The 25,199-nt window shown below is 51.5% G+C and overlaps 11 protein-coding genes and 1 non-coding gene across 12 annotated transcripts; 8 read left to right on the top strand and 4 right to left on the bottom strand.

Moving 5' to 3' along the window:
• Positions 1–36: 36 nt before the first annotated feature.
• POX_c04312 (uncharacterized protein) lies at positions 37–1,016 on the top strand (the record flags this gene model as incomplete). Its single annotated transcript, XM_050113192.1, has 2 exons — positions 37–358; positions 523–1,016. The coding sequence occupies 2 exons, from the start codon at positions 37–39 to the stop codon at positions 1,014–1,016; spliced, it is 816 nt and encodes a 271-aa protein (XP_049970748.1).
• A 1,651-nt stretch (positions 1,017–2,667) lies between these two features.
• POX_c04311 (Phospho-2-dehydro-3-deoxyheptonate aldolase, tyrosine-inhibited) lies at positions 2,668–4,008 on the bottom strand (the record flags this gene model as incomplete). Its single annotated transcript, XM_050113191.1, has 3 exons — positions 2,668–3,684; positions 3,834–3,889; positions 3,966–4,008. The coding sequence occupies 3 exons, from the start codon at positions 4,006–4,008 to the stop codon at positions 2,668–2,670; spliced, it is 1,116 nt and encodes a 371-aa protein (XP_049970747.1).
• Positions 4,009–6,966: 2,958 nt separating this feature from the next.
• On the top strand, positions 6,967–7,731 carry POX_c04310 (uncharacterized protein; the record flags this gene model as incomplete). The annotated part of the gene is made up of 1 exon (XM_050113190.1): positions 6,967–7,731. One exon carries the CDS (start codon positions 6,967–6,969, stop codon positions 7,729–7,731), a length of 765 nt encoding a protein of 254 aa, XP_049970746.1.
• Positions 7,732–8,600: 869 nt separating this feature from the next.
• POX_tR075 lies at positions 8,601–8,673 on the bottom strand. The gene has a single exon. It is a non-coding gene; the product is annotated as a tRNA-Thr (tRNA).
• A 1,178-nt stretch (positions 8,674–9,851) lies between these two features.
• POX_c04309 (uncharacterized protein) lies at positions 9,852–10,424 on the top strand (the record flags this gene model as incomplete). The annotated part of the gene is made up of 1 exon (XM_050113189.1): positions 9,852–10,424. The coding sequence occupies one exon, from the start codon at positions 9,852–9,854 to the stop codon at positions 10,422–10,424; it is 573 nt and encodes a 190-aa protein (XP_049970745.1).
• A 766-nt stretch (positions 10,425–11,190) lies between these two features.
• POX_c04308 (uncharacterized protein) lies at positions 11,191–12,126 on the top strand (the record flags this gene model as incomplete). The annotated part of the gene is made up of 2 exons (XM_050113188.1): positions 11,191–11,214; positions 11,440–12,126. 2 exons carry the CDS (start codon positions 11,191–11,193, stop codon positions 12,124–12,126), a joined length of 711 nt encoding a protein of 236 aa, XP_049970744.1.
• A 668-nt stretch (positions 12,127–12,794) lies between these two features.
• POX_c04307 (uncharacterized protein) lies at positions 12,795–13,258 on the top strand (the record flags this gene model as incomplete). Its single annotated transcript, XM_050113187.1, has 2 exons — positions 12,795–12,891; positions 12,963–13,258. The coding sequence occupies 2 exons, from the start codon at positions 12,795–12,797 to the stop codon at positions 13,256–13,258; spliced, it is 393 nt and encodes a 130-aa protein (XP_049970743.1).
• A 404-nt stretch (positions 13,259–13,662) lies between these two features.
• POX_c04306 (uncharacterized protein) lies at positions 13,663–14,980 on the bottom strand (the record flags this gene model as incomplete). Its single annotated transcript, XM_050113186.1, has 3 exons — positions 13,663–14,262; positions 14,337–14,823; positions 14,922–14,980. 3 exons carry the CDS (start codon positions 14,978–14,980, stop codon positions 13,663–13,665), a joined length of 1,146 nt encoding a protein of 381 aa, XP_049970742.1.
• Positions 14,981–16,415: 1,435 nt separating this feature from the next.
• On the top strand, positions 16,416–17,657 carry POX_c04305 (3-ketoacyl-CoA thiolase, peroxisomal; the record flags this gene model as incomplete). Its single annotated transcript, XM_050113185.1, has 1 exon — positions 16,416–17,657. One exon carries the CDS (start codon positions 16,416–16,418, stop codon positions 17,655–17,657), a length of 1,242 nt encoding a protein of 413 aa, XP_049970741.1.
• Positions 17,658–18,178: 521 nt separating this feature from the next.
• Positions 18,179–19,383, top strand: POX_c04304 (uncharacterized protein; the record flags this gene model as incomplete). The annotated part of the gene is made up of 3 exons (XM_050113184.1): positions 18,179–18,579; positions 18,664–19,027; positions 19,102–19,383. The coding sequence occupies 3 exons, from the start codon at positions 18,179–18,181 to the stop codon at positions 19,381–19,383; spliced, it is 1,047 nt and encodes a 348-aa protein (XP_049970740.1).
• A 523-nt stretch (positions 19,384–19,906) lies between these two features.
• Positions 19,907–21,022, bottom strand: POX_c04303 (uncharacterized protein; the record flags this gene model as incomplete). Its single annotated transcript, XM_050113183.1, has 3 exons — positions 19,907–20,341; positions 20,420–20,909; positions 21,003–21,022. The coding sequence occupies 3 exons, from the start codon at positions 21,020–21,022 to the stop codon at positions 19,907–19,909; spliced, it is 945 nt and encodes a 314-aa protein (XP_049970739.1).
• Positions 21,023–21,325: 303 nt separating this feature from the next.
• POX_c04302 (uncharacterized protein) lies at positions 21,326–23,275 on the top strand (the record flags this gene model as incomplete). The annotated part of the gene is made up of 3 exons (XM_050113182.1): positions 21,326–21,425; positions 21,600–22,550; positions 22,623–23,275. The coding sequence occupies 3 exons, from the start codon at positions 21,326–21,328 to the stop codon at positions 23,273–23,275; spliced, it is 1,704 nt and encodes a 567-aa protein (XP_049970738.1).
• Positions 23,276–25,199: the final 1,924 nt, after the last annotated feature.

Genomic DNA, 25,199 nt, shown 5'->3' with positions numbered 1-25,199 from the left:
CTCTTGACCGAACTCTCCACGGCTACACCTCCCACAATGTCCCGATCCGCAGCGGATGCGACGCGGTTCACGGCCACGGGGCCTTACGCCAGCTCCAAGGCTGGCAGTGCACCTTACGAGCTCCCCAGCTTCATGCAATCTAAGGACAACTCCAAGCCCAACAAGCCCTCTACCCCTCAAAATGGACCCGATGGCAAACCCGAGACACCGAAGCAGAAGGTGGAGCGTCTCCGGGCGCAGGCACGCGCAGCCCGGATGGCTCAACAGACCTCCGGGATGGATCGGTGGATCGAGTCGGGGCGGAAGTTTGCGAACCGCGCACACAAGGGCATGGTCTATACATTGATTGTGGCATCCGGTATGTAAAAGTGCTCGACTTTGCTCTCCGCTACGGGTGGTCGATCGTATGACAACCCCCCCTGGGTTCTGCGAAGGGGCTGATATCGATGACGATTGCTGCTCCCCGGAGATATTCTACGGATAACGAATGTGCCGGCTGACGAGACTCATTCTGGCTACCAGGTGTATGTGGTGTGCTGACGGTCTACTCCATGGTCTCGCTGACCCTTTACAACCGCCGTCAACGCGCACTTTGGATCGAGAAGGAGGTCGAGAGTCTCAAGCAAGCACGCCTCGCTCAGGCCAGCGGCACCGCCACGGCTGAACAATTAGAAATTATCGAGAAGGAAGAGATTGGGGAGATTGTCAAGCGCAAGCGCGCCGAGGAGAAGGCACAGCGACCATGGGCTAAGGCCAAGCGCTTCTTGTTCGAGAAGCTGAACCCCGAGGACGCTTCTGCCTCCGCCTCCACCACAGTTGCTTCAACAGTTCCCGCAGCGACCGAGAACTCAACACCCAGCATCACCGAGGCTGTTCAGGCCCAACAAGCCTTTGACGAAGCCAAGGCCAAGTCCGGCGTTCCGGTACCCGGACAGTTGGACGTTCTGGCGGAGAATGCGGAGCTCGCAGCAAAGAAGAGCACACGCAGCTGGACGAGTTGGCTGACTGGCCGGTGAAAGCAATGACCATATTTCGACAGTACGGCACACTGTTTTCACTTGTCCAAAAAAGATCGTAACCCAGACCGTCACCACGCGGTCTTCTCCACTCCACCACCTCGACACTCGTTGATGCTTCACGCACCGGTTACCTTAATTTCTTTTTCTCTCGTGGTGATTCTTTCCTTGTGCCCGAGGGGGAGGAGTTCAGTCTTCCCCAAATTCGGTCTTCCCCCAGACCAGTGCCGTATGAAGTGTTCTTCCTCGCAGCATGCATTTCCATCGTGACAGGGGGGGGGGGGGGGAGGGGTTTTCTGGCGTTGCATCGTGTCTTTTATATCATCTCCTTTTTTGTCAGAAATTCGCCTTGCTCTTCAAGGCTCTATCTGACTCTTTTTCTCCTTTTTTGGGAGCGGGGTCCCCCTTCTTTTTCTCAGAAATTGCTCGAGGATGGACGCTGGGCCGAGCTGGAATCGCTCGGGTCAGAAGGGACAACCATGTATATTGTGTACAGTACATAGAAATAAAAAGAACCCGATCCTTTCTCCACAATTTCTCCAATCCTCGCCTTGTTCAAGATCTTGGAAATGTCCCCCTTTCCCTTCCGATGTCTCTTCGCCTCTCAAAAAGAGAGTCTGCCCTCTCAGACTCCGAAATCTACGCTATACCGAAATCGGCTGAGCGGCAGAGTGCTTTGCCCGTCGATTCCGCGTCTCGGTTGCTCCGGCGAATCTTTTTTATTTCTCCCCAAAAAAAACAAGAAAAACAAGAAAAAAAAAAAAAAAAAAAAGAAAGCCGGCGATCACATCCGTGGTGGAGTCGATCGTTAACAACAGTTCTCAAAAAAGGGCTCTCGTGGGCGAAGTTGGATCCACGGGTTATTAAGTTTAAGCTTAAGCTTGGAAGAGCCCACCGGACGATCCATTTGGATGGAGATATAGCGAGATGAGGTGGGATGTGTATCCATGTACCGTGTACAGTATATTGACCACCAACAGGCGAACCTTACCTAGTTTGTGGTATCAATTATTTTGACAGGGATTCCCGATTTCAAACATCCCCATCAGTCCCATGTCGGAGATCGTGCAGACTAGAGGGTAGGTTCATATCGGACTACAGTATGAGACTATAGATTATACTTCGTTTTCAATTCCTACTGTGTATGCACCTGAGAAGGTTCACTACTTGGCGTAATTGAGGAGGCACCTACTATGGACACTGCACACTATATTCAAATGAGGATAGGCTTGAACCACTGTAAGGAAAATCATCATATTCACAAAGGAGGCGCGAAGCGAGGCCCCGTCATGTCGGCCAAGATGGCAGTAAATTTCAAAAAGAAGAGCCGAGCAACAAAAACGCAAAGCCGGGGAAGAGGCACACTCGGCCTCTCTCCAAAAAAAATAAAAAGATGACAAGAATAGAAATCAACGCTCGTCCGCATGGCAAACCATGTGGAACCTAGGTATCTATGATCAAACCACACATGTTTTTGTTTTCAGCAGGAAAAAGACCCCAGACACATGAGGATCTCGATTTTGGAACAGACCCCCCCCCCTCTCTCCTCCTCTGACCGAGAAGTGCAGAGGGGAGAAACATTGAAAATTGACAGGGGCAAACGATAGGAGATGCAAATGAGAAATAATATTTGACAATCTCTCTGTATGGCTTAGTGAGAGCCGTTGGCGCCGTTGGTCTTGGCTGCCAAGAGAGCACGACGAGCGCGCACACCGTCCGCCAAATCGTTCAGCACATCAATGGTCATCTCCCAGTTGATGCAGGCATCGGTGATGCTGACACCGCGGAGGAGTCCGGAGGGGCCCTCGGGGGGAACCTTCTGGTTACCCTCGTAGATGTTGGATTCGATCATGACACCGATGATACCGGTCTCACCCTCGCGGAGTTGATCGGCGACCTCCTTGGCGACCAGGGGCTGGTTGAGGTGGTTCTTCTTGGAGTTGCCGTGAGAGCAGTCCACCATGAGAACTTCGCGCTGCTTCTTGGCGCGGAGGGCCTCCCGCGCACTGCGAATGCTCTCGCGGTCGTAGTTAGTACCTCGGTTTCCGCCACGGAGGATGACAAAGCCGTGCTCGTTACCGGCGGTCTTGGTGATGGCCGCCAGACCCTGCTTGGTCACACCGAGGAAGCGGTGGGGGTGAGCGGCCGCACCGATGGCATCAATGGCCACGGTCAGGTTGCCATCTGTGCCGTTCTTGTAACCAATGGGGAAGGAAAGACCGGAAGCCAGCTCTCGGTGAAGCTGGGACTCAGTGGTGCGGGCACCGATGGCCCCGAGGGAGATGAGATCAGCAAGGAACTGCGGGGAGATGGTGTCGAGCATCTCCGAGGCAATGGGGAGACCGGCGCTGGTGAGGTCTACGTAGAGCTTGCGGGAGACACGCAGACCCTTGTTGATGTTGTAAGTCTCGTCGATATCGGGGTCGTTGATCAGACCCTTCCAGCCGACGGTGGTGCGGGGCTTCTCGAGATATGCGCGCATGATGATGCAGAGGTCTTTGGAGAGCTTGCCAGCGACTTCTTTCAGACGACGGGCGTATTCAAGGGCCGTGTCGGGGTCATGGATGGAGCAGGGACCGACCATGACGAGCAGACGGTCGTCACGCTGCTCGATGATCTCAATGGCTTCATTGCGACCTTGGCGAACAGTCTGAATGGCACGTTCAGGCTATGATGGGGAATAGTCAAAGTCAGTACAGTGTTGTGAACATCATCTGGCGAGATTTGAACGCCTCCGTGGAAAGCGTTCCGGGTGGGGGGTTGGTGGTGGTGATAGAGATTTGTGCGTTCTACTGGATGTCAACCAGAATGACTCACCGCGGGGATCTCGGTCTGGAGGAACTGCGGCGACAACAGAGGGTCGTAACCAAGGACTGTTTGGAGAACGAAGCGATTAATTCTAGTGCTCTGGAATGAGTCAAGCAGACATGGAATCGACAGATGACATACCACGAGTGTCCTCGTTGACTTCGGTGGTGTTCACGAGAGGCATTGCGGGCGGTCGATCAAATCTAGGTCCGTTAGTATACACTACACTGATCGGCTTCGCGACGGTAAGGCGAAATACATGAGGGTAATCGAGTTATCGAGGGGGGTTTCCAATCGACAAGGATGAAGACAATATGGCAACTCTGGGTTCTTGTCACGTACAGAATTCAAAATCGTAGCAATGGTCGTGTAGTGGAGGCGAGGTTGGTGCACAAGGGAAAAGAAAAAAAAGGTTGATGGCGAAGGTGGGGCCCAAAATACTTCGGCGGGTGGGTTGTCGGCGTGATGATGATGGCCGTGTCTGGATTGTCCGAGCTGACCGAGAGAGAGAGAGCTTACAACCACCGACAGGACAGTGGGACAGGACAAGATAGAGGTATCGGAGTGTAGAACTGGCCCTTGATAAACTGGCGCGGACGATGCTTTTTAATGCTCGTCGTCGACGGACACTCGAGCAGCGTGTTCCGTCACCTCGTCATACTCCAGTTGTCCATCCCCGTCTGATCGGTCAGATTCTTCAGCTCGTCCGAACGGACCGTCCGAGGATGAGGACCATCTCAAGGAAATCCGCAAATCTGCATCTCTGCAAATCCGCGCCGATATCGTCCCTCCACCCGGGACCAGCACCAATCAGCGCGCTTCCATTGCGCTCGTTGATTGTCCTGTGCAGTCAACCTGTCAACATCCATGGATATCCATGGATGACCTTTCCATCTTGGCCCCGTGCGTGCTGACGCCGACCTACAGACTCACTCGGACTATATGTAGCCACATCTTGTACCAATTGACACGGTAAATTGTACACGAAGGAAGAGTGTCGAGGAAACACGTTGCTCGGTACAATGTACACCACTGTACAAGCTGCACGGTGCGACCGTCGTCCGGTTTGGAGTCCACACTCGTCCGATCAGGATGGGGTCCGCCCCCCTCAGCTCCACCCATCTTCCTCAGACTTTCTGGGAAAAGTCCAGTCGCGGCTCTCCTCTCTTGTGTAACTCGAGGGTCGAGTGACAGCTATTTGGAATCAGTCTCGAGACTATGAGGGTCCCATGTGCACTCCGCTCCGTACGATCGATCTACCATGCCTCCCAGACCGAGCACCTCACCAGCAATTGTGACCAGGAGGAGGACTGGAACTTCAACCCAGACGTGGGACGCGAAAGCGAAACAGAACAGTGGGTGCTGTGGTCAGCACAACATTTGGCCCCCAGCCAAGGCTGACTGGTTTCCCCGAAGAGGCCCCAGAGGCTCCGAATCCAGCGCAATTGTTCAGCCACACTTTCGGAGGTGGATAGGCCCCTGATGCAGTCAAAGTACACTGCATATGGTTGGTGTAACACGAATCATCGGCCGTACCTAAACGGCACACTAAACAGACAATGCCAGCTGAGTCGTGAGTCAACCGTGTGAGTCGGTCCCATCTGCCCATTCAAAGGACCCTGGAAGGCGATGAAGCGTATATACCTCCCATGGTCGTTGTATCAAACCACTGGCGCTCCTCCGGTCTCGTCTCTCACTCAATAATCATGCATGTGTTCCTGCTACGAGGATCGAGTATACTGTACAATCCTGGCCCTCGGAGATACGTACGGGATCGGAAGAGAGTGGTAGAGATGGGTATTGTCCCAAGTCACGTGACCCTGGATGGTCCTTCCCGAAGGAGTCGTGGACACGGTGACCGGACGTTTGTCCCTCCAGGGAAAAAAACAAAAACCCATCATCATCTCTTCATGGTGGCCCCCACAAGAAGCATGCTGATCGGGGAAAATGATTCGAACCTTACCAAGGGCTCTTTTTGGTTTTACTTTTGGCACTACATTGTAATCTTGAGACGAACCCCGTGCTATCACTGCCTGGGGTTTACTCTCCCCTGGCGAACCCCACCAGAATGTAACTACAATATCACGGAGCCAATATCAGCTTCTAGTCATTGCTCTGGACTCTTGATATTTCCGAATCAAACTGATCTCCTGCACTACTTCTTTAGAGACCGAGAGCCGTGAAATGATACCTCACGATACACCATCCATTCTCGTCTTTGCGGGTGGTTCAGCTGAAAACGCGGTTGATAATTTCCATGCTCTCTTCGACAATACAAAGTCAGCGATGGATTCCTCTCACGCTGTATGCCTCTCGTGTCTTTCGTGGTTAATTCCTTGTGCGTTGAATGATCCTTCAATTCACTCTCGTGTCTCTCATAAATCAGTCCCTCTATGGGCGCGCCCGGTGACCATCCAGTTCATCGGCTCCACTTACTCAACTCTCACGAAGCAGCAAACGGTCTTTGACCAGCACCCTTAGCGCATTGTTCGACACACCAGTCCTCGAAGCAGCAGTTGCTGCACACTGGCAAAGTACAGTCTTCCGGGCTTTGCGTCCCGAGGCGTGCATAGCAAGACAAGAGGCCACAGAGAATCCAGGGAGCTGCGAGTTCGCCCGCGATAGATATTTGAATCACTTGCTCATCACCACATGGTGAGAGATAATTTGATCAGCAAGTACCCTTTCCTCTTTCTTGCCTGATCTATATCCATGGGATCAGAAGGGGGAATTATGGGAACGTCGTGAAGGACTCAAGAGGATCCGCCCTGACGGAACGTGCCGATCCCCTCCACCTTTTCCTCGATGAAGTTAAAAAACGCACTGGCCCTGTGGCTCTTTTCACCCCAGTTTCTCCCCGGAATCTTCGTCTTCGACGAGCCTCGATTCGAGTCGTTTGACTCCACTTCGACTTTATTCCGTCACCTCGCTCTCTTATATAATCCTGTCTTCCCTAACGGGCTGCTACCATGCTCGTCCAGGGCTTGAAGCGAACACACGACGCGGAAGTCGACTCCCTTGCAGTCGGGGACTCCAAGGTTAGTTTTGTTCACCATTCGAACAATGAAATATCCCCACTCAAGCTTGCATGCATTGGATAACTTGGACTGACTGAGATGCCTTACTGACACTCCCTCTCACAATGAAGAAACCGCGTACGGAGTGGTCTTCGGCTCCTAGCGTGCGGTCTGAGGTTTCGGTCCGCTATCACCACCCTGTGCCCTCTATAGAGCCTCCTTTCCCTGCAGTCGAGGCCTTCACTCACAGCGGGGATACGTCTCGACATGCTCTTTCATCATCGCTTCTCAATGCACAAAATGTAGAGAATCTGCAGTCCACACATTCAGACCGTCCCATGCGGGACCGACCGTCTATCTTGAACAGCGATCACATCTTGGGAGGTTCGCCGTCCACCAGCCTCCAGAAGCCTTCGCCCACTTTGGTCCTGCCGGACAATCAGTGCTTGACGGTCAATGGTATCCCAGCTACAACCCCAACGCATGGCTATTTTCCACCTCGAGAATTACCTCTTCATCCACGAACCCAGACAGATCAACATGCAACAAGGCGCACTGCAATCGATCGCGCGGCTCCCATTCATCGGATCCCTCCTCTGGGCCCTTTTCTCAACACAGGCAACATGACCACGAGCAATACGAATGAGTACAACGATATCGATACAGAAATGAGCGACTGTCTACCAACAGCTTCAACTCATCCAATGGTGAGTTCATGTACGGACTCTCTACGGGATCACCAACTCACGGCTACTGAGATTCATCCCGTTTCTGTGTCCACAACTACCGTTCCACGCCGACGGTCTCCGCTCGTCATGGGCTATCGGTCAAGTTGCGAAAAGTGCCGCTGCCATGTGCCTGGACACTACAGTCATGTCTATCGAGACTGATTCATTCCTCAAACTGATTGCGTGTAAAAGCTCGCCCAGTTACTGGGTTTTTGGTTTTCACGGTTTTATCCCGATTTGTTCCCCTTTGGTCGACCTATCATATCAATCTGTTTTTTTCCTCTTTTTTTTTCTCAATTTTCCCTCTTGCCCGTACTCCCCTCGATTTCCATCCTGTGTATACTCTCATCGATAACCTGACTCCTGAAACAGAAGTTTTCTCGCCGGCGATTCTATTTCCGTTGTTTTTTTATGAACTTTCTCGGTGCATTTTTTATTCTCAAACTATAGCGATCTGGGTTGCTTCCTCTCGTTTGCCTTTTGCCTTTTTGCCCCCGATACTGGAGTCGCGGGGTTCGAGGGGAGTTTAAAATGTACCGATAGGTCGCAGAGTCTCAAGCGACAGCAGGTTCGCGTTGGGGATTGATGGAAGCTTCGCCTCGGAGCGTGTAGCTCGCACTCTGTATTGTAGACTCCAACTTGCGTTTCATATTCCTGTGTAGCAATCCTTTGGATTTACCTACTTGGATGAGATATTCAGATCCTACTAGACAGTGTTGTGTTCTGCTGTGTGCTGTATTTCTTACTTGTAATTAATCACCAAGTGTGTAAATGTGTAAGATTTAGTAGTTCACTTGGCCTTTCTCGAGTCGGACTTTTCATATGACCATGATGTCCAGTCTTACCTGCTTTCTTCCTACTAATTGCTCACTAATCTTATCCCTATTGGAGCGAAATAAAGCCTAGTGGGCACCCGTAAAATTCCAAGCCGACGGGTGATTTCTAAGACCGTGCAAACGGGGGACAGGAAAACAGAACGAAAGAAAAGTCTCGGTGTGGTCGGGGCGGAAAAAAGAAATCCAAAAAAGAAATGCTCACTGCCAGATTTGAACTAGCGACCTCGTGATTACTAGTCACGCGCTCTACCAACTGAGCTAAGCGAGCTAGTTGATATGATTGGACACACGACATAAAATACATAAAGCACAGACATTAGTGCTCGAGTGTGCTTTCACATTTAACCAGCTGGATACATCACGCATAGAACATTAATTTGATACACACTTTACGTGGATATGAGCCTTTCACATCTCGGCAGGCATATAGTAACGATATCTAGAGTTGAACAGAGTCCAAGTGCAATTGAAACTTGGAGCAAATATCGTTTCTTGCGATAGCTTCTGCACAAATGAATACGAAGATCTAGAGGCAAGAGTCCTGTCTGGGACATCCCCGCGTTCCATGTTTTCGCCGGCGTTAAGCCGCAAGTTACTGTACCTTTTGCAAGCCCTCCGAGACCAACCTTAGTCTTTACTGTTACATCAATACGTCTCAGACGGATGTAGTCATTCCGGTACTCTCATGAAGCTGACTTGAAAATATGGTGCGTCGGGACTCAATTTTACTTTCTAGGCTAAATAGATCCTGACCGTCGTATGACGGGAAGACTCACCCAATACGCCATTGCAAAATACCCAAGTAATGCCAGAGGTCGATCAAATTGAAGCCGTCTCGGGATGTTTCTTCATGATTCCGTTGTATGGCCGAGCGTTTCTGATCCGACGGGGTTGCGGTGAGTAGGTACGGGCGGTAAATTATGAAAGTTTCATCGACCAGACTCCCATATATGTTAGAGTCGGCGGAGACTCCCCACCTCAACCTCCATTCTCGGCCACTTAACCCCCAAACGTGTGCATTTTATACCTAGTCAAATTAAAAAACCCTCGACGCCTGGCTGATTCTAGGTACCGCCTTGCTGATACAATCACATTCAATCATCATCATTAGAAGTCCATCTTATAAAAACGGGGGGAATCGTGCCGGCCAAGCCCTATCACGTAAAACGAGTTCAAATAAGCCGGAGAGCAATCCAACAGTACCTACAGTGATCATTCTGTACAGCGGACACAGCAAAAGCTTCTTCTCTCGACATGTCATCTCCAACTGACCCGGTTGTTTCTCAAGGTTCTCCTCCCTTTCACACTGCTACGGAACGACGGAGTGTTTAATAGTCACTGAGCTAATTCCCTCAACAGCCGCTCGAAGAAGATGCTGGACACTAGACGAAGATGATGTACCGTCTCATACACATCTCATGAGTATCGATGGCGCTTGCTCCAACAATGGCCGAGGCGATGCTGTCATGTCAGTGGGCGTTCTCTGGGCCAAACAAAGGCTTCGAGCGGCATTACAACTGCGCACAAATCGTCGAATATAAACGATCTACCAGTCAAATTGCCGAGCTGCTCGCTTGCAAAACAGCCCTAGATTTACTGGAGGATCGCTACGAGACCGCTACAGATAACCCGCTTTATGGTGATCGACCAAATGTGGTGCTTAAATCCGACTCTGCCTATCTTGTCCAGGGGATCACCGAGTACATGCCAAAGTGGGTTGCAAATGGATTCATCAACTCCAAGGGACTACCTGTAGCCAATCAGGAGCTCTGGCAAGAAGTTGACCGGCTCCTGACCCTGCTCGAGACTGGTGGCATGCGCATCCAGTTCTGGCTTGTGCCTCGAGAGCAAAACACGGAGGCAGATGCCCTCGCTAGATGGGCGATGAGAAATCCAACTAGTGACAAGTATTCTTATCTTACGGTGCAGGACAAGATGTGGATGGGGCTGTCATCGGCAGAGCAGGATGAAGAAGAGCTACATGAAATTTGGGGGACTGGTGATTTTGTCCTTGAGTAAAAGTCTTGTCTATCGGTGTATTGGTTCGTGTCCTTTTTCATTGATGTTGATGAGATTATGGCATGGTGTTGGTATACTCGTACATTAAATCCATCCTTTCAAACAGAATGGACAGAAATTGAGGCGGTGGCACCCTTTGTTCTGACTTCAGACCAGATACTGTCTGCAACGACCCTTTCGGCCCTCCGGCGGACTTTTGAAGACATCGTGCCCATTATTGAATGCACATTCACCAGTACTTCATCCAAACCTCTTTTTTCTTTGCTGTCTCCCCATGGTCAAAGAAAAACGTGGGTGAGAATGCCCTCAGAAAGGGAAAAAGAGGCTATCTCCAAACAGCACTGAACAAGCGATCCATGTGCCTATTCTTGACTTTCTTGTGCACTGACAGAAATATTTCAAATTAATTAGGAATTTCTGAGCCCTTCAACTCAAATTGAGTTTATCCAAAAAACGGGATGTCGAGTCTTTGTTCTCTTTCACGGCACGGTCAAACGCGGAGTTAGCGACGTCTTTGTCTGGGTGTTTTGATCGCCAGACAGCGCATATTCCTCTTTACTCCCTCCAAGTAGATAAGAAGAGGGCAATTTCACCTCACTCTCACTTTCTCGTGTCGTCTTCCAATCTTCAGGGCAAACATTCAGCAAATTGCCGTAGTCGACTGCTCTCCGCCTTTCTACACAACAATACACGTCAAGCACCACTGATTTACTTCACTAAAATGCACCGTTCCCTGCTCCTCAAGTGCCAAAAACGAAGGGTTAAAATGGCGAAATCAGAAATACCACCAGTAAGAAAATGCTCTCAGGATCTTTCATTTGAACCATACATGCACCTATGTATCTTTATTTGAGATGCTGGATCATGAAAGTCATCTCTGTTCAGCTTTCATATCACTGAACCCTGAGATTCTCATCCTTGACAAATTCCGTCTCACACAGGAAACTGGCTGATCACCCAGTATTATCCCTAGGAGCCACTCCACAGAGATTCATGGCATGACCCCAACCACCAGAATCCACCCGGTGAAAAAAAGCTTGTCAACGGAATCCCGGACCGGAAATTCCCCTTCCACTTGTATAACCCCGCCGTTGTCAAGTGTGAAGAGATCGAGGTTTTTGACGGCAGATGGGTGTACGTCGCTTGTTCCGAATCTCCAGGAAAATGCCCACACTGTCTCAATCACGCCTTCCACGCCGGATGCCTGGTGGTCTCTATCGGTGGTGCACTCTCGACATCCTCTTCTACCGATCACAACCCACCTCGCTCTTCCATCGGAGTCTTCTTTGGTCGTGAGAACAAGAGAAACCTCGCCGTTGAACTGGATGGTGACAAGCATACCATCCAGACTGCGGAGTTGAAGGCTTGCCTCGAGGCTCTCACTCGGACCTTTGTCATGCACACAAAGTGGCAGATAGACCCACCGACTACGTATGAGCCCTGCTATCCACTGCACACGGTGGTCTTCAAGTCAGATTCCGAGTACGTGGTGAAGGGGGTAACAGAGTGGCTGCCAAAATGGAAGGAGAATCAGTGGAAGAAGAGCAGTGGACAGCCCGTTGCGAACGTCGAGCTTTGGCGGGTCATTGATGCGGTCCTCAAGCAGTTGGAGTATGACGTGAATGTCCAGTTCTGGCTTGTGTCACGGGAGATGAACTTGATCGCTTCTTCAATGGCCAAGAGAGTGATCGGTGAGCTTTGAATTGGAAGTAAAGTCATCTCTTCTTCGTTGTCGTCGTCAATCGAGGCTTTGTGACTAGTTACATGGTATGACCATCAAGAGAATCGACCTTTGTGCTTGTTTTGGTTGCCGTTTCTCCCCGGGAGTCTCACACTCAGTAATGTCCCTTCGGACAAATCCCCCTTTTCTCATCCTCACGCTCTGATCGTAACAGACAACATCACAGATTTGAATCTCGTGGTCTACACTCGTTGTTTTGTAGATCCCGTCCACCAGAATAGCCCGTGACTAGCCCGGTCTAGCCCGTTCCACCCTAAATTCCTTTTTGTCTCCGTGCATCCGATCCGCACCCAGTGGGAGACAATCGGTGGTTCCGCCAAACCAGACATCCGAGTGATGTAACAACATCCATCCCGAGACCAATTAAATATTTCAAGTGCCCACGAGATCAACGTCAATCCACCACAGAGATGAATTTAAACTTTTGTCAGGCCACGCAAGCTCCCAAGTCACAAACTGGTCGGATAGCTTGTTTCTGTTAAAAAAGAATGGCACCACCCAACTCAGTTCCGGTGTAAGAAGTGTTTTTTTTAAAGAGCCTCGAAGCCATCCCGTTTATTCCATGCGGGATATTCATCTGTACCTAGACCCCGGGCCTATCCTCAATTCATTCAAGACATAAGAACATCATGCAGAAAACAGAAGTCACACACGGGCCCTTAAGCGCCAAGGACATGAAGAACCTCCATATGCCATGCTATCTGGGTTGTGAATACCTCAACATCGGTATACTCAGGCCCCGCAACTACAGACCTCGTCTGAGATGCGACTGTTTTTTGTTAACCACGATCTCTCAGATGTGATCCTCCCACAAACGTGCGATCTCTGCCTCGAAGACATGGACGCATTCTCCATGTTCCGTCGATTACCATGCAGTCATATCTTCCACGGGCCCTGTGTAGATCTTTGGCTGACCACACGCGATGCCAGCTGTCCACTCTGTCGACGAACCTTTTATCATTTGCGAGGAACAAAGTCTTCACGCAAGCCACCCAAACATTCAAGCAGAGCCGGTCAGAACAATAGCAATGGCCCGGTCTTCGAGAAGGGATTTCTTCCGCGTTGGATGCGGAGACGACTCTTGGCGGGATAGAGCCGAACGGGCTTTTGATAGTTAATTCTTCTTGATGTTTTGGCTTTGGCATTTCAGCGGGATACAAGTACGGCAAGGTATGGAAAGGGTGTTGAGTGCAGCGTTAGGTTTCCTTTCTCGGTCTCGTCATTTCGATCAATTTTGTATGCTTCGAGTATAATCAATGAACATTATTACACATCACAACTTCTGGGCGGGAGATGATGATTGTATGTCTCTGAGAAGAACCTGCCACAAAGTATGTCCTTTCTACTACATTTGCCTGCAAGACAGCCCGAGATTTTCCATCTTCAATTCTCGGAGATCTCAGTGACAATGGTCAATAGAAATCTTTTGTGTCGCTGTGCGCATGTGTTCATCCAGTTCAGCAGAGAACGACAGGTATGCCAGCCTTGAATTTCCGCTTAGGATTGCACAATAGTCAAGTTCATCACCCGGCCAAAACCACTGTATCCAACTCCTCTCAAATTCCACTGAGAATGCTCACTTTCCTGTGAGTTACCCTCTGCATCAGTAGCACGGCTCAGGATCTGTTTTCCTTTTCCCAGGGTCACTTTTACGTGGGCAGTCCACAGCACCCAACCCCATTTAGTCTCCACTTCCGAGCCGGTCAATTCAGCACTCATCCACGACTCTCCACCATCTCCCGAGACCTGCACATTTACCACAGGTCCTCCGGAGCCTTGTGGGATAGCGTATCCGTGAACCTCAACGGTACCGGTGGATGAGAGATGCACAGTCTCACCATCGGCTGGGCTTACAATAGCAGAATTAATCGGAATGTCGTACATAGGGGGAGTACAATGCCAGTATTGCTCTGCGGATTCGGAGTCAACAGCATCTGGAGGCAAAACCTTGTAGTCTCGTTCTTGGTAGATGTTGGGTGATTCGTGGTCTTGAATGACGATTTGATCGAGCCATTTCACCCATCGGACGCCCACGACCCCTGGAAGAATCACCCGGACAGGATATCCGTGTTTATGATCTAGAACGGTGTCGTTGACCTAGAGAGAGAAAAAAAAAAAGAAGTTTATCAGTCACTCAAAAGAAGGCCACTGAGGATAAGTTGACCAAGCACACGTTCTTGCGTGTTCGAGGCGAGACCCACTTCGAGAGCCAGAATAGCATCTCTATCCTCCCGCAAGCAGATATCCAGCGGAACGCTGATCTCAAAGTGATCTGCATCTGCGCACTTTGCCTGGTGAGACGAGAAAGCAACGTGGAGATCCTGGTCTGAACCATTCATTTCGTCCGATAGACCTGCACGGCGCAGAACATCGCAGATCCGGGGTCCCTTCCATTTGCAATTCATAATCGCCCCGTCACCCCAGTCAATGCCCTGAACTTCTCTCAAAATTGTGCGCATCGTGTGTCGTCGGTTGCCTGCACATTCCAGTGCACATATGACTTCATGCTGAGGAAACTCCGACCGGAGTTGGTTCATACCGAGGGTGAGGGGGTTGCTGACCAGGCCACCGATTTGAACAGTGTGGGTGCAACTATCAAGGGCCTTGGGCATGGGGCCATGATTCCGATCGTAACTTATATTTTGGGGGGTGAGAAAGCTGGTCGAGGTAATTAGCAGTATGCTTACGGAGACCACTGAGATGTGCTAAAGTGCTGGCTGGAGTAGGGATAGAACGATCAATTTATCTTCACGCACTGTTCAATGAGGGCTTTGGCTGCCGGTTCTCGATTCAGAGGTTGTTCATCAGAGGCCATGTTGCAAATATCTCGAGTAAGCTCTACCGATATTCTTATAAAGAATTACAAAATACACGACGCGTGTTGTGTTGATTACTTGGTAGTCGGCAATATGAGATCGAAGAACAATGGACCTGACGTCACGAGCGATGGCATGTTATTCAGGGTCTCGCGCGATCCGCAGCTGCGGGTTGCCACCAGCGACTTTCTTCCTGGACTTTGGACTGATCGCCCAGGCGTTAAATATTGCAGTGTATGCGATTGCGAGGTGGTCCACTGTTGCCTATATGGACCATTCGAGAGAGGTGGTACTAGAGGCTGAAATTTGACCAGAGCATAGTGCGTGTCTACTCGGTTCACATACACTTTCGGGAAATGCTCATATCGGCGCTCGAAACAATTGAATGTCCACATTGCTTGTACCATTGCACATGGCGAGACAATGCGATCAATATGCCCCACAAAAGACCTCAGTTAAGGTTAAAGACCACCCACATACTCTTATGATGCCCCTATGATGACCCCTGTACTAGGACTACATAGGTGGGTAGTACTGATGGTAGGTCCTAGGTAGTAGGTGCTCATTTAACACTGTAGACTCGACTTGCCGATTATGATTGAGTCGCACATGGGGACAGTGATCCATTTCGTATCAGACCCTCCGTTCCAATTCTATCCAGCCTCTCACCGTGCTGCCGAGCCCGCCGTCTTCAATCGCAATCTGCCGCCTCCGGCCCGCTATCCGAAGCTTACGTCAGGAGCCGATTCTGCGGTACCACACGTAAATGGATGAGGCTACTTCCATGCTGGATGAGAAAACATTTCAAGATCGACAGACTATGCTGGGAGATACGGACAGTCTATGCCACCTTGGCTAGATCTCAAACACTACCACTGAATCTTGATGTGATCTCGTCTCCAAGGAATAATCTTCGATGTCGAAGAGCCTTTCGAAGTACTTTTATTCCGACGAGAGGCTTCTGACAGCGGGAGAGTCCTTAACCGACCACAGATGCCGGGGCATGTGGCCGGCCTGAGAGATGTGGCCCGCAATCCGAAATCCGGGGAATGGATTGGCTCCGGCATTTCCTTGCCTACCCGCTTGCCGCGCGGAGAACAGTGCGGGACGGTGGTCAGGCTGTTGAAGTCGGCTTTGAACAAATGCATTCTTAACCATACCGTTTGGCGAGTGGTTTCTTTTTCGTCGGTTCCTTTCTCTTCCTCTCCGTTCCCTTTTCTTTTTTTTTCCTGTTCAGGAGTCTGTGCGATATACCCCTTACGAGATATATTACGATCATCTGTTCATCTGCATTGGCTTCGCAGCAGTCAACAGCAAATAGGTCCACAACCCATTGCTAGATAGAGACCATCTCCCATCTCCATATACCCCAGTCAGCTCGACGAGAGCTGTCCAAACCCTTCACAGCAACTCTAGAGAGCCTATCCGCTCAAGATGGCCTCCCCCATACCTCGTGGCCTCAAGCAGGTGCTGCAAAAGACTCCCAACGATATTGTCATACTGTCGGCTCTGCGAACGCCAGTCACTCGCGCCAAAAAGGGCGGGTTCAAGGATGCGTATCCGGAAGAGCTGTTATCCCATGTCCTCCGGGCCACATTAAAGGCCAATCCAAATCTCGATCCCGCGTTGATTGATGATGTGACGATTGGCTCTGTGCTACAGGAGCTCGGTGGTGCAAAGGCTGGACGAATGGCCCAGATTCACGCGGGATTCCCTCACTCGGTGCCTTTCAACACCGTCAACCGCCAATGCTCGTCCGGTCTGGCTGCAATCACCGCAGTCTCTTACGGTATCCGCGCCGGCGCAATTAACGTGGGTGTTGGTGGTGGTATGGAGTCCATGACCCGTAACTACGGCTCGCGGGCCATCCCTACTGTCCTGTGGCCCGAATTGAAGGATTCACACTCCAAAGATGCCCGCGACTGCATCATGCCGATGGGCATTACTTCGGAAAATGTGGCCTCGCGCTATGGAATTTCTCGCGCAGACCAAGACGCGTTTGCGGCCGAGTCGCATCACAAGGCATCCGCCGCACAAAAGGCTGGCCGCTTTGACAGCCAGATTGTCTCGGTCACCACCAAATCGTTTTCCGCAGAGCACCCGGACGCGGCCCCCGAAGACATCACTGTGTCCCAGGACGACGGTATTCGGCACAACATCTCGGTTGAGAAGATGGCCTCGCTTAAGCCCGCCTTTTCCGCGGATGGCGCCAGTACCGCTGGTAACAGCTCACAGGTGAGCGACGGCGCTGCTGCGACTCTGTTGATGCGTCGATCAACTGCCGAAGAGCTCGGCCTCTCGGGATCCATCAAGGCTCGTTGGGTGGCTACCGCGGTGGCTGGGTGTGCGCCGGATGAGATGGGCGTGGGCCCCGCGGTGGCAATTCCCAAGCTGCTCGAGAATACTGGTCTCCAGGTTTCCGACGTGGGTGTTTGGGAGATCAACGAGGCATTTGCTTCGCAGGCACTGTACAGTATCCGCAAGTTGGGAATTGACCAAGCCAAGGTCAACCCCAACGGTGGTGCAATTGCCATCGGACATCCGCTCGGTGCTACCGGTGCTCGCCAAGTTGCCGATCTGTTGCCAGAGTTGGAGCGCAGCGGCCAGGACATCGGTGTTGTTAGCATGTGTATCGGCACTGGCATGGGCATGGCCGGCATGTTTGTGCGGGAATAAAAAGCTCTTGAAATCTCGCTGGAATCAGGCTCATCTCCTGCGGGCCTTTTTGTAAATATTGTCCATTTAATATGTTATCAATGAGCGAAAGATATGTACCCAGTACCTAGATGACTTGATGCACGCAGCCCTTATCCTGTCCCAGAGTCCAGCTGTTCGGCAATGATCCAGTTCTTTTGAGGATCCGAGAACGTACTTCTATCGGATATCTAAAGCGAAGTAACTGTACGATCTGTAAGTCGAGCGATGCATCCAGCTGTTTCATTGAACAGGCCAGAAGAGCACAGGAAACTATATACAAATTTGCCTTTGTGTCTCATTTACCACAAGCCTTAGTGCCTTCAAGTAAATTTTGTGTCTGCTTAGGTGTATTGCCCCAATTTAAATTGATGTCTGCTGCTATGCAGCGGCAGCGCAGTCTCGGGCAACCCGTCCCGATCCAGGTCACGTGCCAGTTATCCCAGGATTTGATCTCGGCGCGCAAAAGTTATCGTGCATTATCATCACATACAAATTCCACAATGCGACCCGCCCTGCGTCTTCCCTTCAGGGAGGCTTTGTATGTCTGCTCCAGCTGTAGACAAGAAGCCGTCCCACGGGGAGTTTCTCCCCTGACTCGCCAATTCCGTCGCTACGCCTCCTCCGACTCTCCGAGCCTCCTCGAACGCACTCGCAGCAAGCTCTGGAAGACAGAGAAGCCGCCCGGGCCTGCGGATCCATACAGTGGAGAGTCGCAACTTCTGCGAGGGGCCGAGCCTGAAAATGAGCAGGGTGTCGCGACGGGCGAGACCGAGGAGTCGGAGCTGAGCGCGGCGGACGGATACAAGCAAGCCGAAACCTGGGATGGGTTGGAGTCTATTGGTTTTCTTCAGAAAGACAAATGGGTCCAGGAGGGTACCCGTAAGGCCGATAAATATGTGCCGTATGTGACCTGATGCTCTGATGGATCAATTCCAGTCTCGAGTCGTCCTTGAACTGACCAGGCTGACTCTACCCTCCTTTGCAGATACGGCGCCGAAGTGAGAACTCGATCTGTGCCATATGCACTTCACCAGACAACTGTGGAGTTATGCTTGATGAGCATGCTGGGCAAGCCTTTGACCAGTGTGTGCGATATTCCGCGCCACAACCCTCAAATCCTGAGCATGCTCGACTCGTGCTACGTGGATGCTTCCAACCCCAAGCAGTGGAACACTGCCCTCCGATTCGCGGACCAGCAGAGCATGGAAGCGCTTCTGTTCGTGTTCAATCAGATCGGCGGAGAATCCACAGTCAAGGTTGAGCCATCCGAACAGTTGATCACCGACAAGTCCAGCAAGGAGGATTCACACCGCCAGCTGTCTCTCGCTGACCCAGATGTCAAATTTGCCGTAAGATCCACGCTCTCCTCACGACAACGCTCACGCATCTCTCTTTGAGACTAACCGAAACTTCACCATTCTAGTTCGTCAAGCGTCTCTCCCAGCTCCTCGCTCGCCGAATCTCCGACAAGGCCATCACCTCATCCTGGACCGTTGGCGACATTCTCCCCGGCATGGCCATCCAGCTCAAGGAAAAGCCTATCCAGGTCAAGAAGGTCCTGAAGAAGAAAGCTGCTTCCGGGCAGCTCCCGCCCAACCTGAATTTCAGCCCCAAGCGCCTGAGCAAGCACCACGTGGATGAAGAATTTGGCCGGAAGAAGGCCGTCATCTCCGAGTTCTATCGCAGGGGGTACATTCAAAATTAGGCGAGGCAAAACCGGCTTGTGTGTAAGGACAGAACGTGCATGGTGAATATGCTTTCAGCTGAAGCAATGTCAAGTGGATTGCTGGAAACGAAAAGGCACGCGGCCTTTGTATGGGACCCAAGCCCACGGGCTAAGGGTTTGGATCACCTTGTTTTGATAGCAGGATTTTTTTTTCTTCGTGTATACTAGAAGCACCCTTTCGATTGCATCAATGAAATATCCGGTCAGATGGATTGACACTACCGTGGTCTTTCAAAATTTCTGTCCGGTGGAATGTTCAGCACGCCGACTAGAGAGACCCGGAGCGGTAAGAAAGAAAAGACACTTGAGGTAAAATTGGAATAGTATTCGAGTTCAAGGAACGCTCTCGATCACCCACAAATAGAATTATGCACGCCAAAGAAGAAACCATTTGTACATAGACCCGCTGCCCCAACTCCAAGCCTGCAAATCCGCACGGAAGAAGAACAAATTAACAAAATTCAATTGGATAGCCCTTCCGACCTTCGACCACGCCCATTGATCACCTCCTCGCCGAAGCCGGAATTGTGAATCCACGAGTCATAAAGTCGCCATTTGCACCGCCCTTTTTATCCTTCGTGAAGAGGCTATCGATGTTTTCATTCGTGCCCATCATCTTTCGCTTTTTTTTCCGTTCATTTTCCTCCTGCAGCACACGAGCCGTGAGCGAGGCAGTGGCGGAGTTTTTGATCCCACTGCCAGCGTCTTTGGGCTTAGAGCTAGACGTGGAGTCTGCACCTGCTGCGGCGGAGGATGTGGCGGTGGTACCCTCGGCAGAGGCATTCTTCTTGCGTTTCTTAGATCCGGGCGCCTTCTTCAGAGAATGAGTAAGACCTTGCTCGGCGAGTTTTGCGCCTCGTGCCATCAGTCGCTCCTTGTCGGCCTCTTTCGTGGGGAGAATGGGAATGATATTCTCCTCGGTGTAGGACTCGTTGCACTAGAGGTATATCGTCTTAGAGAGATCCGGTCATGAAAATATTTGGGGGGCCCCTCAAATGCAGAATCAAATACTCACCTGCAGACATTGATCCCCTTTCAGCTGACGAATGGCCTCCTCGGCAAAGACATGCCCGCACGGAACGAGATAAACCGACTTCACACCAGGACCCAACGGTTTCGCAGTGATCGGACAAATCCAGCCTTCCCGATGCTCATGGCGATGCGCATTCACGCGATCCGAAGGATGCTCACTTCGCTCCGTGTCAACCTCAAAGTGTAGTTCGACCACGTCTCTGAGACTCTTGACTCGTCCGCACAGAACCTCTTCGCAGTCGGATTTGGAGCTGATGCCCTCGCCATCGTCGCCGGGAAGTAGAAACCGGAGCACAGCGTCTTTGTTGTAGAGATTCCCGACACTATCCGACACTATGGGTCGCACTAAGGTTTTGTGTGACAAGGGACATGTTGTCCAGCTGTGCTCTTGCTGTTCGCGCTGGGTTTCTTTGATTTGCGCCGTCGTCGGGGTGCGGGCCGCTTCTCGGACCAGCTCACGGCGAGTTGGGATACTACCGGAAGATAAATCGAGTCAGTACGAGGGAACTGGAGAAATCTTGAGAAGCTTGGGCTCTACAGATGGCCTTGCGAAGGAGAGTGCTTACCTTCCACCGTCATTACCCATGTTTGCAAGCTGGTTGAGAGAGAGAGAGAGAGAGAAGAGAGAGAGAGAGAGAGAGAGAGAGAGAGAGAGAGAGCAGTATTGCAGATGATTCGATTTGATTTGAACTATCGCCACTATTGGCGATAAAAGACACGGCCTGGCACAGTCCGCCCATGATACTGCCAGTGGGCCCGATAACGCTGACTCAGCCACCGATAAGACTCCCGTGCTCGGATCCATCCGTCGTTCACCCCAAGCCCGCATGTCAACAGCTGGCCGGTAGCTCTCTCCACACTGTGAGCTTTCGAGCCCAATGCCTCAGTCATGAGACTTTCTCAGTCACTTTTCTTGCTGGCTGTAGCCGGGTCTGGTGCCCGAGCTAGCAGTGACAAAATCACTCGTCCGCGAGGCGTGGCTCCTGAATGTGAGTGTGAGAATGTTGACGATTCGCTATCCCCACACCCCCCGGGCGGATGAAGTGTCCACAGCTGCTCGGTCGAATGAATGGGTGGTCTACTTCACTTGCAAACCTAGCCCCCGTGTGATCTCAAATTGAGGTGGAAGAGGCTCTTTTACTTACTTGTGAACCTTTTGACAGTCGCCAAATATTATCAGGACTCCAAGACATTCACCTGTATCTCTGATCCCACCGTACAAATTCCCTTCTCCGCCGTCAATGACGACTTTTGCGATTGTCCTGATGGAAGTGACGAGCCCGGGACCTCGGCGTGCTCGCATCTGTCGCCTAATTCACCGCTAGGTATCGCGGATCGATTCGGAAGCATGGACGGGCCGGTCGCCAATGCATTGCCGGGATTCTACTGCAAGAACAAGGGCCATCGGCCAGCATTTGTGCCGTTCCAACGAGTCAACGATGGGGTCTGTGACTATGAGTTATGCTGTGATGGTAGTGATGAATGGGCACGAGTGGGAGGCACCAAGTGTGAGGACCGCTGCAAGGAAATTGGGAAGAAATGGCGCAAGGCGGAAGAACAGCGTCAAAAGTCCATGACAGCAGCGCTGAAGAAGAAGAAGGCCTTGCTCGTCGAAGCCCAGCGCCTGCATCAGGATATTGAGGGACAGGTTCGCGGTCTCGAGGCTGAGGTCAAGGAGGCCGAAGCCAAGGTGGGCGTCCTTGAGAATGAACTCAAAGCTGTCGAGGAGGCAGACCGGAAGACGATTCGGGGCGGTGGCAAAGGCAAGGGCAAAGTCAGTGCACTTGTGGGCGTGGCCAAGGCCCGCGTCGATGAGCTGCGGGATGCGCTGCTGGAAGTTCGTCAGCAGAGGGACGAGGCTCAATCGCGGGTGGAGGAACTGGAGGGGATTCTGTCCAAGTTCAAGATCGAATATAACCCGAACTTCAACGATGAGGGTGTCAAGCGCGCTGTGCGCAGCTGGGAGGACTATGCGGCCCGCGACAAGACCGAGATTGTCAATCAGGCCCGGGATCGCGACTTGAGTGAGATTGCCAAGGCCGACGGCGAGAGCTCCGGCGTCGACTGGGAGCATTGGGAAAATGAAGATGACGGCTGCAAAGACCCCGAACTGAGTAAGTGGAGACGTGATCCATGACGAGCTGGTCGAGGGGAGTTGTGTTCTGGCCTGCTAATCTCGATGACAGTCTATCAGCTTGCCGCATATCTTCCCCCTTCGGTGGTGGAATTTATTGAAGAGAAGGTTCTTGCTTTCCGCTCATTTCTGGAGACGAGTGGCTTCCTTGCCACCACGCCCAAAAGCGAAACTCCAGTGGAATCCAAGGCCGTGACCAAGGCCCGCGATGCCCTGAAATCACAGGAAAACACCCTTCGAGACCTCAACAACAAGCTTCGGGATCAGCGGGCCGATCTTGAGACAAACTATGGCCCGGGAGGCATCTTTCGGGCCCTCAAGGGCCAGTGCATCTCCAAGGACGCGGGCGAGTATACCTACGAACACTGCTTCTTCCAAGATACCAAGCAAATTTCCAAAAAGGGCGGATCGTCTACGTCCATGGGCAAATTCAACCAGATCACGTCTACCGTGGTGGAGGAGCTCAACGACGCTGGGGATATCGTGTTGATCGAGAAGGTTGCCCTGGAATACGACCGTGGGCAGCATTGCTGGAATGGACCCAACCGCTCTACCAAGGTGGTTCTTGAATGTGGTCAGGAGAATGAGATCTTGAAGACGGCCGAGGATGAGAAGTGCGTCTACTCCATGCTCGTGACTACGCCGGCTGTCTGTCCTGGCGCGGAGGAGAAAGGGGACGCTTCTCGGTCCAAAGATGAGCTGTGAGGGGGATGGTTTTGACCAAGTATAGATAGGGTCCGGCTGTGGTATACGAATTCACCGGCTTAGGGCTGATGTTCATGTTTCAAAGATCGTATATTCGTGAGGAACTTGGAGATTTGAAGCGACATGGAGTGTCTTTTGTTATGATTACCTCAGGTACTACTTATCTCTCAATCTTCTGTAGACCGACGGCCACTACGAGTATGGCCAACCTCGGGACCTGCTGGAACTCGAGGCTACCCGCTCATAGAGGATGGATATCCTCCCGTCTTCATCTTTCGGCCCCTACGGACTGAAGGAGTGGGAAGTAGCTCTGCAGCAACGCATGAAAATTGGGATTTGATTTATCCTTTATATTGACGAGTGGAGGCAACTGCCCCCCACGTTGACAGGAAACTGTACTGAAATCATCACACGCCACGATCACATCCACCAGCCCCATCCTTCAACTCTTGCACGTCCGGGAGACGAGTACGCGTTGACGTTGACGTTGACGTTCCTCATACCGCATGATGTATCACCACATAAGATAGGGCAGCCTGCCCTATGCATTTGGGATCGTCATCTCACGGCGTTGACAGGAGGGCCGAGGTGATGAAGATGTGTGGAAGTATTTAGTGCTATATCAAATTCCACATAGGGGATATCAGTACTTTGCTGCCTCCTCAACGGGGTGTCTTCTGATCATATGCCCGGGTGTTCTCTCATCTCGGGGATCCGGTGGGGGATAGATACTCACGCCGCAAGAGGTGCACGAGCAGCCATTGCAGTTACCGCTGCAGGAGCACTTGGCGCATTCACAAGGAGACATGTTGATTGATGTGGTGGAGAAGGATCTTCTCAAAAAGATTGATGGATGATAGGTGGTATGAGTAGGGCTTCTCTGTAAGAGGAATGGAAGGTTCTTGGAGCTGGTTGAGTGAACTGGAGGGGGAGGGAAACCAGTCTGCTTTTATACCGGCCTGCGCTACGTGTGTCTGAAATCCTCCAGTCCGCCTGGAATCCGCGGTGCTGTGCTGTGCTGTCCGAGGACACTGCAAGAGGGATGAACTCCGACATTCATGGAGTGTCATGTCCAGTCTCTTGGAAACTCTCACGTTCTCCACTTTGAGTCCTGCTGCACTTTCCCCTCTCCTTCTCTTCTCTTCCGCTCCGGAATGTGAACGTGTATACTTCTACGGAATCGTATGGTTGGTCGGTGATTTTCCTTCCCCCCCTCTCTCCGACCACTTTTTATTTGGACCACTTCAGCCCGTATATCTTGTAATGCTATCGTTGTCATGAGTCTGACCTTGATCTCACCTATCAACGGTGCGGTATGAAACCAATCCAGCCAAAACAAAACATGAAAAAAAAAAAAAAAAAAGCAACATCACACCACGGGGCTCGTATCCCGTGGTCAAGTCATCGGTGCAAGTCAGAAGGTGATCCCAATTCAGCTCTGCGGTAGACTGAATCGGGAATGGGGCAATGGGAGGGGGGAGGGGGGAGAGGGTAGGAGGAGCTGATGTCAACAGTACTGCGACGAGGGTCGTAACTTTTTACCCCTCATCTGTACTTGGTACTTGGATGGATTCATAGTAACCTGCTCCCACCACTGCGTACTACTATACTCTCACCACCTACGGGCACCGGACTTGTTGAGAGTACGTACCCCGAATACTGTACCTAACGGATCTCCATTCACCCCCACCACCATCCAATCACTCACTCTGCTTCCAAGCGAACCAGTCCTCCTTGTATAATGTCCGAACAGTCTCACGCGTTAACCGCCCATGCCGATTCACCAAATCGACTCCGTTTCAGGCGACAGGCCGACACAGACCGTCAATTTGTAACGGGACTTGCCGGGGTTTCCGCGGAATATTTCCATGACCACAACGGGACCCAGTGCTGAAGTCGTTTGAGTAAACAACAGCTGGTGATG

This window comes from Penicillium oxalicum, chromosome III (genome assembly GCF_001723175.1).
Source record: "Penicillium oxalicum strain HP7-1 chromosome III, whole genome shotgun sequence".
Classification (NCBI taxonomy): Eukaryota; Fungi; Ascomycota; class Eurotiomycetes; order Eurotiales; family Aspergillaceae; genus Penicillium; species Penicillium oxalicum.
Note: the sequence above shows the minus strand (reverse complement) of the source record. Positions and strands in the feature narration are given on the sequence as shown.